General features: G+C 40.4%; 1 protein-coding gene across 3 annotated transcripts in view; it reads right to left on the minus strand.

Moving 5' to 3' along the window:
* The window catches only part of UNC5D (unc-5 netrin receptor D), a 470270-nt gene that overhangs the window by 169214 nt on the left and 285879 nt on the right, over positions 1–15177 (minus strand). For all 3 annotated transcript variants that reach the window (XM_054566043.1, XM_054566041.1, XM_054566042.1), the window contains one exon: positions 4655–4758. In XM_054566043.1, coding sequence (XP_054422018.1) covers positions 4655–4758 — 104 coding nt within the window. The remainder of the gene's footprint in view (positions 1–4654; positions 4759–15177) is intronic.

Below are 15177 nucleotides of genomic sequence, written 5' to 3' on the forward strand. Positions count from 1 at the left end.
CCACTTTCTCTGGTCATGTAGGCGAGTTCGTTTCCAAGCCCTGTCCTACAGCAGGAAGACAATTGTATATGTCTTGTGAAAACAAGACTTGGACTTGCCCCCGACATGCCTTTCAATGCGTCAGGTAGGAGACCTCCTAGGCCACTGCAGGACAAAACCAACTGCCCTGTAAGCCACCACCTTTTCCAGGGATGAGCTCATGGGCCCCCCACCCCCTCCAGGAGGCGGGCAAACAGGGAATCAAGTGGCGCCTTGGACAACATAAAACAGGGCCTGCCCGGAGATGACCGATAACATTTCACAGTGAGAATCACATAAATGATCGATTTCTGAGCACAGTTCCCAATTACTGTCATACCGAAGAGTCATTAACTGTAGGGTCCTCACATGACTGTGAAGAGAGTGAGCACAAAGATAGACGTTTTGCGAGCTGAAGACCACATGACAGGCATTGACAGATACCTCCACCCGAGAGACCCCGCCTGTGGAAAGTGGAGAACATTTTCCCTTCCCTTCCCTATCCTTTTCATTTTCTCAGCTTTCCACTCTCATTCTGCCTTCCCTTCCACAACACAGATGTTGGTGGTAATAAGTACGGTGTAGGCTATTGCTGAAACTGAAGGGGCTATAAATATTGGTGCACAGATACAGGTAATACCAACTCATAAATAATTGAAATTCCAAAATAACTCAAGTGTTTAGAACTGGGATGCCTGCCTGCATTAAGACGATGCTATAAATGCTTGTTAGCCTCCACAATAGCTCACCCCACAATGTAGTTGAAACACTTTTCATAACTACCTATAATATAAACTGTACAAACAGAGCTTTTTCCCTGTCTTGGCTTAGAATTTGTGTTTTAAACCAACCTCCAGCCCCGGTCGCTCATCAAAATGCCCCTCTCTAATTTTTGTCAGCCTGACTCTGAAATGTAATCCTAAAACTTACAGATGACTGAAATGAAAAAAAGTTATATGATGTCAAAGGGAGAAGAAAGTTCCTTAAGGTGAACAGTCCTCCTTCCAATTTCACATCCACGTGGAACCTATGCATGGGACTGTTTGGGAATAAGTTCTTTGCAGATGGACTGTGACCCAGAATATTAATGAGGCCATCTTGGAATAGGGCTGGCTCAACTCCAATGACTTGTGTCCTTGTAAGAAGAGAGGGATTCAGACACAGAGAAAAATACCACATGAAGACAGAGGTGGGGAATGGAGTGATGTGTCCACAAGCCAAGGGATATACCACATACTGCTGAGAACCACCAGAAGCTAAGACAAAAAGCATGGAAAAAATTGTCTTCCAGAGCCTGCGGGAGGAACTAATGCTGCCTCCATCCTGATTTCTGACTTCTGGTGTCCAGAACTGTGAAAGAATACTTTTTTTTATTGTGTTAAGCTATCTAGTTTGTAGTAATTTGTCACAGCAGCTCTAGGAAGCTAATAAAGAAAGCAAAGCCCGCAGTTGGGAGATCTGACAGGAGGAGGGTACCAGAAAACAAAATATCCTTTTGGATACATCTGTGTTGTATTCTCTCTCCCCTGTTGAACAGCTCTCCCAAATATTTGTTCACTGACACATGCTGCTGTGGCTCCTGGAACTTTTTCATATCCTGTTCTGCTCTTGTGGTTACAGCTGAAAAGCACCATCAGAAGCAAATGAGGATGGAAAAATGAGTTGAATGAACCGGCCAAACTCATTTGCCTTCAAGAACAGAGGCAAGAAATGTGGAGGGATATGCAGAGGTGTTTCTGAGTTTAATCCAAGGTCAGCCTTTCCTAAGTAACTGAACAGATAGAATACCCTCTGAGGAATCCCTGCTACCAGCCACCACCATGAAGAGCCTTGGAGTTCTGTAATTCATAAATGCCCTGCAGTATCTAGAGAGCTGCTTCAGTGTGTGGATGGGTGTGCGTGTAGGGCTGTGTGTAGGTGAGTGGGTCTGGGTGTGTGTGTGCAGGGGAGTGGGGGTGGTTGTGTGCAGAGAAGTACACGTGTGTACATGTGTATAGGTAGGGGTGTGGGTATGGGTATGTGTGTAGCAGTGTGTGTATGTACGTGTGTATAGGGAGGGGTGTGTGTGTGCGCACAGGGTTGTGGGTATGGGTGTATGTACGCCTGCATGCACACTCATGGCTGCATTTACACACCAAGGCGCATTGTCCCTCTTGGCTATTATCTTACCAGACTGCACACCCTTTATACTCCTTTCCTTTGTTCTCTCTCCTTTACTTACTTATCTTTTATTTATGTCTTCAAAGAGCAGGCGGAGAATGTTTCACTTACTTGTTAGTATCAGAATGGGAGAAAAGCAAAAAAACAAAAGTCCAATGGATTTCACAGTTTTGTCTGGGGCAGGCTCTGGTATAACCTCAAATGTTCATCGATACAGAAAACAAGTTTTCATTCATAATTAACAAAATATTTATTGAGCACCGGATATGAGAAGCAGTATTTTACTTTCTGGGGATACAGCAATAAAAAATAAACAAAAATGTCCCTCATGAAGCTTAAATTCTAGTGGCATAGACAGAAAATAAGCAAAGCAAAGACAGTTGTATGTTTGTGATAAGCACTAAGGAGAAAATATACAGCAGAGAAGAGAACTTGAGCATTTATGTCGGGTGGTGGGTTAGTGACACATTCAACAAAGTGTCCAGGGCAGGCTTCACTGAGCAGGTGATAGCTGAGTGATACAACAGCTGGGGAAGGGCATTGTGGCAGACGGGCCATCATGTGCAAAGAGCCTGAGGTACCAGCATGGCTGGTGCACCTGAGGAGGAGAGAGGAGGCCAGTGCGGTTTAGGAAGGTCAGACGCAGCGTTCTGCAGAAGATGAGGTCAGAGGTAACAGCAGGCCAGATTATGTTGGGCCACATAAGGTACGGAAAGAACAGAGACTTTTACCCTGAGTGCATTGAGGAACTTTTTAAAGATTTTGAACACAGTTAGCCCTTAAATGGCTGCTAGACCTTTTGTAGGTCATTGATCTGAGCATCAGTTTTCTTGCTTTTAAAATGCAAAGGCAGTGCCAGGTAAATATCAAAGTTCTCTTCCAGCTGTAAAAATTGATTACTAGACATCTGAGAACATTAGGTTCCCACAGGCAGATATCTAATAAAAACATGACCTTCCTCCCCGTTCCATGACTGTCACATGCTGCCAAGTGGACGGCGGTGGCCCAGCACAGACTTGGAAGGCAGCCTGGCCCTAGGCATAGCCGCTGTGACTCAAGCGAGGCATTTTGATGCCTGAAGATTTGTAAATGGGGATTTTGAGAGATGGGTAGCGAATGTAGGGAACTGCTAATGCCCAAAGTAGACTCCCAAGAGAGCTCAGGGCTTCCTCAACGCACACATGCACCTGAGCAGTGAATGCCCTGCTGCCACCACCTGGCTCAAAAAATGGGGGCGCACTCTGGAAAGGACAGGGTGGTGCCAAAAAAGAAAAAAAGATAGAAAATAAAATATCTTTGTTTCACATCAAATCAAAATCTAAAAAAATAAGTAGTTTCCATTCTAATCATTTCATATCATGCATGGAATGTTCACTTTAATTTTCAAGTCCGTTTACTTCATTTCTCTGAATCATCTGAACTTTGAATGGTGTCCACCCAGCATGCTTTCTGTCTCAATATGCCAGTGTGTGTGTCTTTTCGTTACCCTTGAGTTTTTCTACTCCTTTGACAGCTCAACTATGAAATCCCATAGTAATTTCAGCGAACATGGGAAGCAGAGCCTCCTTTTGTATTGTTTATTTGGTTTTTAAAAGCACCTCTTCTTCTCAGTGACTAATCCGTAGCTCTAGGACAGTTTCCTAGCTTCCCAGGGAAAAGCCACAACGCTGTACCACTCAGCTCAGGCCTATGTTTATGAACTTGCAATTCTACTAAGCATCCCTTGTCCTTCTGAGTCACCCTCGCCCCTGCCAATACTGCCTTAACAGCTATATTACTCGTCCACCAGGACATCTTTTAATAGTGACTGGAAGGTTCAGGAGGCCTTCCCTATTACCATAGTGTCCCATTACTGATAATTCTATTCTATCAATATGGCAGAAGTGCTAGAAAGCATGCAAAAAATAAAAATAAAAAAAACACAGGGACTCTGCATTATAGATGCCTCGCTGTGAAGAAAGGATAACAGATTGTAGCCCGGTGGCTCTGTCGCCTTTCACATCATGTCGGCACAGTGCCTAACATGTAATAAATGCTCGTGAGCAAGTGGAGAACAAGCATGTGCAAACACCACTCGCTGATGCAGCACAAGGGTCTCCCTCCTTCCCTGGGCACTTACGCACATAACCTTGCCTGTGAGGGCACAGGCTGATCCATAGGCCACGTGCATGTCACAGTGTCCAAGGTCACTGACAGAGGACACGGAGGGCACCACCTACACAACCCAAGGTCACCAAAAGCAAGAACACAGACCAGATGCCACCCAGGCTGCCTAGCAGGAGCTTAGGGTCAACAAGACAGCCGATGAGAGACCATTTCCTCTTCCAACTTATTTCCTTCATAATTCCTTCACCATCTTTCTCATTTGGGTCCAGATGGTAAGAACGCCAGCCACAGGCTCTTCCACTTCACACGTGGGACCACACAGGACTCCGCCCTCCCTCCTGGGAGCTGGGGCCCCAGGTGTCCATCTCACCTCGGCAGCAGGGACTCCCTCCGGGGGCCGGCAGTGCAGCACGATCATGCCTTCAATGGGAACCTCCCTTCCCTGCGGATCCTGCTCAAAGTTCTTCCGTAAATCTGCAAAGAAGTGTGAGAGATATGGCACTTAGCTCTAGGGCCAGAATTATTCCCGTTTACTCCAAATACAATACAGCGGTGGGCTTACCATCATGACCTAAATACACATCAAAAAGTCACGTGTTTCAGGATTTCTACAGTAAGAGAAGCAATTTCCCAAATACGCACAAGCACATTTGAAATAAACCTTAACAAAATTGTCCCTAATGCTCTATGTTGATGAGAAGGATAAAAGATTTACTGGGGAGTAGAAAAAACAAAACTCATCATTTCATGAGTCTTTGCCAGCATTATCTGCTTAGCAACAGATGAAACCCTTGGCCTAATAAATTGCCATGCACAGCTATTATGCAGTTGAGATGCATGTGATTTTTTTTATTAACTAAATAATACATTATTAATCTGTAACCTCTGCCATTCCCTTAACCTTCCAGGAGGCTCTGGAAGATAATAGGGTGAGATTACCTATTAGTCTTTTATTTGTAACCAGGGAGAAGGGGCCACATTGAACCACAACAGAATCTATAATCTATTCGATCAAACACATAATTAAAAAAATACAATGCCCTCCACTCAAACACAAATGCCAGGTATCTGTGTAGCGCCCTTCATGGAAGGCTTGAGGTACTTTGCAAACAAGCTGCACTATTAACCTTTTACACACGGGAGGGGGATGTTTGCGGGGGATAATTGGCTTGCCAGTGGTCATGATGCCATGATGGGGAAAAAATCCACCAAGCGTCTGGATAGCCAGTCTGACCGCTAACCAGCAAAGCTTTCTTAGGCAAAAGGACGCATGGGCAGTTCAGAAAGGGCTCCATTTGCATGGCTGTCCACTTGAGCACATGCTTCATTAACAACAGGGCCAGTTGACCTTTGCTTCCTTTGAGGTGTCAGAACAACACTTTGATAATTCTACAGCACCAGCTAAATCCTTGCAGTCACTTGAAAGCCTGGGAGAGCAGAGCAAAGACAGTTTACAAGCCCTCCTCAGTGCAAACGATCCCCCTCCTCCCCGGACCATGTCTTTTTCTTCAATTGAGTATCTCAAATTACAGGCTGTGGATTTATTGATTTAATTTTCTTCAGTGCTTACAATAACATGAAATATGTTCCCTGTAAAGAGCAGAGCTCCAGAATCAGTTACATCTTTATAAATTTTATAAATACATTAAGCTCGCTTTTAGCAAGTCAAAAACACTCGATGAATAACAAGCACAGCAATCCATGTGTGCGCTTTCTTTTGAATTTTACTCTTAATGTTTTCCCTCCCAGAGGCAACCAATGTCTTTTGTCAGCGGTGTTATATATTTCAGAGATCTTCATGAGTGTATATGAGACAGAAGACCCTAGAAAGGCTTGCATTGCAGGCAGATGGCAGGATTCGTCCTCTCATTTCTCTGTTGTCCCCCAAACTGTAAAGCCAGCTTCCTCCTGCTGGAGGTCTGCATCTTGTCACAGCCCTTATGATTCAGGATTCCTGACTCCGCGTGTGAAGAAGGTCACATGACTGTTGGCAAACTGTGAAGGAAGGGACTGTGAGGAAACCCCAGAATAAAAAAAAGCTCACGTTTCCTACACAATCTCACCACAAATTCTCCTTTGCTCTGCCAAACAAGAGATCTTTGAGTTGAAAATCCCTTTTCCACAGGATTCATTTATTGATCAGGGCTATATCAAAATCAGTCTGTCACAGAGTGAGAGTGACTAACAGGAGACACCAGTTTGCTAATGGAAAGGATTGTGTGTTTGTGGCAAATTTTGTCCAGGGTGTTTGCCATTTTTTTCCTTGATTGTTTTGTTTTTTAAAGGAAGTCTCACTCAGGGGTGCTACATAAACATTGCAAGTTGACAACAGCAAATAATCTGTATTCAACCAGATGAAGCACAGAAAAATAACCGTTCAATAAATAGGTAATTACATATGCATATAAAAAAGGAAAGCCCTGTATTGATTGACACTGGGATATAGGAAAGTGTATTATCATCTATAAACAAGAAACTCAGAGAAATTCTCGCAGATCTCACACAGCCAGGATCACTTTGAAGAAAGGACCCACCCAACTTCTTGCTCTTCCCAGCTGACATCTGAAATCACAGAAAGAGTTCCAACAGGAAGATTATCACCACCTTTCAATATGGAAATACAAAGATTAAAGGCAATGGAGTAGGGGGTTAGGGAACTACTGGGGTGTCATATGTCTGGATCCAGGTCCTAACAGGCAGACATTCATGCCCTAGATGTCAGACTAAGTGAGAAACACATCACCAAGACCTGCCCTGCACTTAATATTGGTGGCAGGATGATCGATGTTTCTGACTCCCAGGACAAACATACTAGACAAATTTTAGCTAGCTACTGAAGATAATAAAAATTATGAAAATAAACTCTTAGATGTAAATGCTTCCAATTGTGCTTCTGATTCCCACCAGAGGTCACCCAACCTAATTGGTTTCTAAATTGGGAGGTTAAGTATTTCTATCACCTATGTCAGTTCCAAGGCTTGTAAGACTCAGGCAGGAGCTGAGGCAGCTTCTAAGACCAGGGAACTATCCCAGCCACATAAGAAGAATAATCTTACAAATGAAGGAGACAAACAATAGACCTGAAAGTAAATGGCTTCTTCTTAAGATAAGAAACAAGAGGAATTTTAAAATAACTTGTAATTTAAGTTCTTTAAAATCAAAAGGAAATAGCAACTGAGAATCTAGAGTAGGGAGTTGTAAGTAGGATAACATCTGAGATCAAGGAAACTGCTAGTAAGCAGGGGAAAAAAACTCCTTCTGAATTAGTAATATATCTATCATAGAGATAGTAAACAGCACACTGAATATTGCAGAAAACTGATGAAACAAAAGACAGGTGTTATCAGTCAGGATCCAGGCGGTAAAACAAAGTACACCAGTTGTTGGAACAGAAAACATTAATGTAAAGAACTGGAGAAATAAAAAGGAAAAAGGGAAGGTGTTAGAAAGCAGGCCGCACCCTAGAAGTGGGGTAGAGGAACAAGAGGAGAGGTTGTGGTTGTAGAACTTGAAGCTCAGAGAGAAATCAAATGTCCAAGGAGAGGCTCCTCAGAACTGCAGGAGTCGAGCCCCCAGCCTCTGGAGGAGGACTGCCCACCAGCCTGGCGCTGGTATCTCTAGGGACCTGAGAAAGCGTAGGGTTCTAGAAGCACATGAAGAGAATAAGAAGGAAATAAGAAGCAACTACCATTTCCAAGATGAAGAAACTGCTGGGATGGTGCCGTCAGGGACGGAGAGTGAACAGGAAGACGTGCCCTTTCTCCCTGACCCCCTGGCTTGTCTCCTCTGGGCCCTTGATGGGTAGAACCTTGCAGGAAGCCAGGATCCCCGTCCCAAGCGTCAGAAATTACGGACAAGCGGTTTGACAGATGGAAGGTGATAGCTTGGTAACCAACCAATCCCGGCTTAAGAAATTTCCTCTCGTAGAGCTCTTCTCCTTGCTTACTCCAGATCTGTTTTCCTCACTAGATCGAAGTTCTACAAAGGTGGCCTTCATGTCTGGGATGTTCCCCCTGACGTTCTTAGTTCCTAGTGAGCATCAGATCCAGGGCAGATCCTTTATAACTATATGTTGAATGAGTGAGCTAAGAGAAAAATAATACAATAATGAATTTACCAGGAAAAAAAGATTAAATAGATAAGAAAAGATAAAGTTGAGATAGAAAAATACAATACTAAATATAAGAGACACTTTAGGAGACAAGCTGAAAGATATGATCATCAATTTAATAATAATTATTATTTTCTGAGCTAAAAAGGAGGTCATTGAATATACGGCAAAATAGTTTTAAAAAGAAAAAAGATGCTTGATATATCATAGTTGAAATTTTGAATTTTAACATATTCAAGGAAAACTATAACAATTTTACAAGTTTCTATGTAGTAAATAAACAAACAGAAGTAACTAACAATTTTATGAATAGGAAGAATTGGTATCATTAAAATTTTCATACTATTTAAAGCCATTTTTAGATTCAATGCAATCTCTGTTAAAATTCTAATTTTTCCTAGAAATGCAACAAAAAAGTCCTAAAATTCACAGGGTACCACAAAATACCCTGGAGAGCAAAAGCAATCTTGACAACAAAGAAACAAAGAACAAAGCTAGAGGCTTCACACTTCCTGGTTTCAAACTCTAATACCAAGCTTTAGCAATCAAAACAGTGTGGTACTGGCACAAAAACTGATGTACTGACTAGTAAAACAGAGTTAAGATTCCAGAAATACACCATCAAATATATAGTCAAGTAACACTGGCAAGAGAACAAAGTGTACTAAATGAGAAAAGAACAGTCCCTTCAATAAATGATGTTGAAAAAGCTGCATATTCATATGCAAAAAATGAAATTGTACCCCTGCTTACACCATTCACAAAAAAAAAAAAAACTCAAAATGAATTAAAGACTTTCATGTAAGAGCTAAAATATAAAACTCCTAGAAAACATAGAAAAAAAAGCTTCTTGACATTGGTCTTGACAATTTTTTTTTGGCTATGACATCAAAAGCACAAGGAACAAAAGCAAAAACAAAAAGGGATGACTGTATTAAATTAAAAAGTTTCTGCACAGAAAAAGAAATGACCAACAAAGTGAAAAGGCAACCTACAGAATGGGAGAAAATATTTTAGGTCATGTATCTGATAAAAGGTTAATATCCAAAATATATAAGAAACACAATCCGCTCAATGGGAAAAATACAAACAGTCTGATTTTTAAAAAAGGCGAAGCACCTGAATAGACTTTTTTTTCCAAAGAAGACGTACAAATGACCAACAGGTACAGGGAAATGTGCCCAACATCAGTAATCATCAAAGAAATACAAATCAAATCCACAGTTAGATATCACTTCACGCCTGTTAGAATGACTATTCTCCAAAAACAAAAACAAAAACAAAAACAAAAACAAACAAGGTAAGTGCTGGTGAAGATATAGAGGACAAAGAATTCTTATACACTCTCGGCGGGAATATAAATTGGTATAGCCACTACGAAAAACAATATGAAGTTTCTTTAAAAATTAAAATTAGAACTACCACATGAGCCAGCAACCCCACTTCTAGATATGTATCTGAAGGAAATGAAATCGCTATCTCAGAGTAGTGTCTGCACTTCTGTGCTGCAGCATTATTCACAAGGACATGGAAAGACCTAGGTGTCCATAGATGGATGAAAATGTCACTCACACACATGCGCGCGCACACTCACACAGATGTTATTTAGTGCCATTTGCCCTGACACAGATGAGCCCCGAAGGCCCTGTGCTCGGTGAAGTAGTCAGACAGAGAAAGGCAAATACTGTGTGATCTCACATACGTGTGGAATCTAAAAGAGCCGCAATACTAGGAACAAGGAGTAAGGGTGGCTGCCAGGGGCTGGGAGGCGAGAGAAATGGGAGATGTTGGTCAAAAGGTAAAACTTCTAGTTCCTTCCCAGGTGAATGAGTATGGAGACCTAATGTGCAGCATGGTGACTATAGTAAACAATACTGTATTAAGTACATGAAAGTTACTAAGAGAGTGTTAAATGTTCTCACCATAAAAAAGCATGTAACGATGTGATGTAATGAATATGTTAACTAACCTTATTGTGGTAATCACTTCACAATATAAACATTGGTAATTATCATAGTATGCACCTTAAACTTACACAATGTTATTTGTTAAGTACACAGCAATATCTTTTTTTAAAAAAAGAAGTACCTGACAATAAAAAAATAATCAGGCTATGAGTAGAACTTTTTTCTATATTAGTGTGTACTAGAGTATAATTAATCAAATCTATCCTTTTAAGAGTTTATTTATTTTTAGAGAGATGGGAAGGGAGGGTGAAAGAGAGGAAGAGAAACACTGATGTGTGAGAAAAACATTGGTTGGTTGCCTCTCGTCTGTGTCCTGGCTGGGGACCAAAACGGCACCCCAGGCATGTGTCCTGACTGGGAATCAAACCAGCGACCTTTCACCTTGTTGAACAACACCCAACCAACTGAGCCACACAGGTCAGAGCTGTTTCTGTTATTTTTAGGAAAAAACATGCATACTAATTTTCTATTCCCAAACAAGTTATTATTCATGAGCAAACTGACAATAGTCTAAACATGATCAAGCCAAGGGATTTTAATCATCAGGAATCATATGCTTCCTGAAAACATCATCTTTTTAAATAAAATAAATAATGAAAAGACACTCAAAATAAAAGTCAGTAACTGGAAGTTGTGGTTTTAAAAAAACCTGGCAGCGTGCAACGAAAACCATCTAAGTATAAATCTAAATACCTTTTATAATATATACAAACATTTATGTCATTATCCAAAAAGTCTGGAAAGAGAAATGTATAACATCATGAATATGTGTAATAACAAACAATAAACACTTTTAAAGAGATTTTATTTATTTATTTTTAGAGAGGAGAAGGGAAGGAGAAAGAGAGGGAGAGAAACATCAATACGTGGTAGCCCCTTGTGCGCACCCCACTGGGGACTGGGCCCACCACTCGGGGCGTGTCCTAGGCTGGGAAGTGACACATTTAGCCAGCGAGGTCCTGTGTTCCAGAAATGCTCTAGGCAGTCCTGCAAACTGCTGAGGAGGGTGGGGCTGGGTCCGAGTACCTGGCGGAACGCTGGGGCTAGGCCTTGCTAACGACTTAACAAGTATCTTTATCTCTCTTTGCCTCAGTTTCATCATCTACAAAATGAGAATAATAATTCCTATTATGGTGTTTGTGAGAATAAAATGCTAATATATTCAAAATCCTTTTAAGGGCACTGGAAGCATAATTCACTTAATAAAGGTCACTTACGTTACTAAATCCTATTACAAAGCCATGATGAATAAAAGGGGGTGGTTTGTCATAAATCAGATATACAAATTAGTTATAAAACAGCGCATTTAAAAAAAGACTCAAATAAAAATAGTAGGTTAATGTACGATAAAAGTGATATAAATTATGTGGGAAAAGGTACTAGCATGCCCTTTTGGAGAAAAAGATAAAGTTAGATTTATGTCTTATTTTATAACCAAAATAAACCCCATCTTAATCAAAATACTTTCTACACAAAACCACAGCAGTATTAACATATTTATTGGCTCTTAGGTTGGGGAAGGCCTTTCTATATCTAAAATTGAATGAAGAACAAACATTCATGGTAATGCCTGGTTGATATTGTCAAAATTAAAAATCAGTCTTACCTAAAACATTGTAAGCAAAATTGTAGGCAGAGTCTTATTAGCCTTAATAGAGAAAGGGCGCTTATGAAACAGAGAGGATAAAACCCTAAAATAAAATGGCACAGGGGCGAGCAAACAGAATGTACAAAAGAGGAAACACAAATGGCTAACAGAGATATTTAAAGGAACCAATGTCAATATTTATTATAGAAATGTCAACTTAAAAAAGCATCAATATGTCCCTTTACTCATCCAAACAGGCTTTGTGTTTCTTTGTTTTAAATAATGTCTAGCTCCACAGAGCATGGAAAACCGGACAGTCTTAAACATTGCTAAAAATAATGAACTTGGGTAAATATAGAGAGCAAGTTGAAATATGTGTCAAAATCACTTTCCATGTTCATTTATTTGTTCATTACCTAATGAATGAACAAACAATATATGGTGTATCCATACAATGGAGTATTAGTGGGCAATAAAAAGAAATGAAGTGCTAATACATGCTACAACATGGATGAATCTTGAAAACATGCAAAACGGTAGAAGTTAGACTCAAGAGACAACATGCTGGATGATTTCATTCAAATAAAATGTCCAGAGTAGGCAAATCCATCTAGCCAGAAAATAGATTAGTGACTGCCTAGGGCTGCAGTGGGGGAGGGGCCGGGGGGACGAGGCCTTACTGCTATTGGAAACAGTTCCAATTTCCGGTGTGATGGAGTGCTCCAAACCTGACGCGGCCGTGGCTGCACCGCTCGGAGAATACCCTAAACGCTATCAAATCGTACACTTGAATTAGGTGAATTAATTACAAGTATTATGAATTATATCTCCATAAAGCTACTATTAAAAAAGAGTTCATACGTATGATTCAGTAATTGACACTTCTATAATTTGTTAAGAAAATAATCAGACAGCTACGTAAAAATGTAGTATAGTGATACTGCTTAAACCATCATTTATGATGTTCAACAATCGCTAACAATCTAAATATTTAATAATACAGCAATGGTTAATATGTTTTGGTGCTCTCATACAATGGAATACAATGCTGACCTTAAGGAGGTATGAACTACTGATGTACATGTGTCTAAGAGGAATCTCCAGGGAATAATGCTGAGTGAAAAAAGCCACTCCCCAAAACTTACATACTGTATGATTCAATTTTTATATAACATTATTTAAGTGACAAAAATATACAAATGAAGAACAGACAAGTGGTCACTGGGGGCTGAGGAGGGGGTGAAGGCACAGGGGAGAGAGAGGATGTGCCCACAAATGGGCCACATGAAGGGTTCTTGGAAGTGACGTGAATGTTCTATATTTTGACTGTGTCCACGTCAGTCCCTCAGCTGTGATATTTTATTACTCCAGTTTTACACTGCATTACCATTATGAGGTACTGGCGAAGGGTACACAGGATTTCTTTTTATTATTTCTTACACCTGAATGTGTCTATAATTATCACAAAATTGAAAATGGAATTAAAACATTTAAAATTTTGCAAGTACATGTTTGAATAAATTGCTAAATAAGATAGAAGAGTTTTTAGTGAAAGATCTCTACCTCTCATATATTTTAATAAAATCATTTTCTTCCAAACGTAGCAATTATATTTTTATCGAATGTATCTACTTCCAAATACAAGTAGATACATCAGCATTAAAAACTAGTTTCCGCAGGTATCCATTCTCTTAATTTACCTTCAGGCTCTCAGTAAATGTGCAATAGGCCCCTTGTCCTCTCATGCTGCCAGGCAGTGGGGGTGCCTTACTGAACTCGACATAGCCCATTCCAGCCCTCCCACAGCATATGTTTCAGCAGGGAGGGTAGACATTAAACAAGTAATTATGAGGGATGTAGATGAGCAAGGAGATAGAGAAGTAGACAGTTCTGTAAAAATGTATCACAGTGGGACCTATCTTAATCTAGTGAGTGATTCCAGGAAAGTTTCTCACGGAAAGTTACAAGGAAGCTGAGGCAGAGCGGCTCACAGGCCCTCATCATACACACCACACCTCATTTACTGTTTCCATCAGACTTGCAATGGCTTAATTTTTTTAAACATCTCCATGCTCTCTTGCTCCTTTCTTGCAAGTCTCTGCAAAATGCTTGCCTCGCTACCTCTCTTTCCCTAAGCTATCACACCACATAAGCACACTCTTTTATTAGACGTGGTATTCTATTCATAAACACTGAAAGGGTGGAATATAAATAGATTCCCACCTTCTGATCGCACTACAGTCACACACACATGGTCCATGGGAGGGAGAAAAATAATAATTGTCACATTGTTTGGTGGAAGGAAATTGAACTAAACTGCACACGTATGCATCAAAATTGATGATTTAAAGGTTTTAAAATGGCACCTGGCATGGGATTACTATATATGAAATAGGAAAAGCCCTAAAGAGAAATCATTCAACATTTCAAAGATACGCTACTGGGTGATTATGGGCATATTAATTATCATCTTCATTTCTCTCTACAGTTTCCAAAATTTCTGGGATGAACATGAATTACTTTTATAACTTAAAAAAAAAGGGAATGTTCAAAAAAAAATTCTCTTTCCTATTACTTGCCAAGATTCTCTTACTCTTAACTAGACCAAGCTGACTCAGAAGTCAGGGAACTAATGCATTTTGTTTCATTTTATCGTGCAAGTTTCACTCCCACAATGTTTATTAAAGAAGGAAGCAGGAAGTACTATGTTTTTTAAATCCTTAATGAATTCTAAAATATTCTTCTGTGATTTTTGTCATGGGCATCTGTGCACATGAGGACAAAAATTTCCATCTGTCTTGCTCACTGCCTTACCTCTAGTACTTGGAAGGGTACACAGTAGTCACTCATTAATCAATGCTTACTGACAAAATGAATGAGTGAGCTTCCGTTTAAATTCATCTGAATGTTTATTATAAACTCATGTACAACTAAGTCTCCAATAGGTGAGATGACTAGGAAAAGCAAACACATGAATAGATAAATGTAAGCCAATGATGTTAGAGGAGCATGTATTCATTCTCACCTGGAGTGTATGTGTGAATAATATTAACAAACATCAGCCCTGGTCAATGTGGAGCACAACGCCCTACTTCTGTTCCTTCATCTCGCTGCCCTATTCAGCTCTGCAGGAGAATGCCAAGGCCCAGAACGACTGGAAACAAAAAGATCAGCAGGGAAGAGGAGGGACAGGTGATGGAGCCAGGTAGTTGCCTAACTTGTAAATC

The sequence above is a fragment of the Pteronotus mesoamericanus genome, unplaced genomic scaffold (genome assembly GCF_021234165.1).
Source record: "Pteronotus mesoamericanus isolate MK-2021 breed Mesoamerican mustached bat unplaced genomic scaffold, CSHL_Meso_final contig_169, whole genome shotgun sequence".
Lineage (NCBI taxonomy): Eukaryota > Metazoa > Chordata > Mammalia > Chiroptera > Mormoopidae > Pteronotus > Pteronotus mesoamericanus.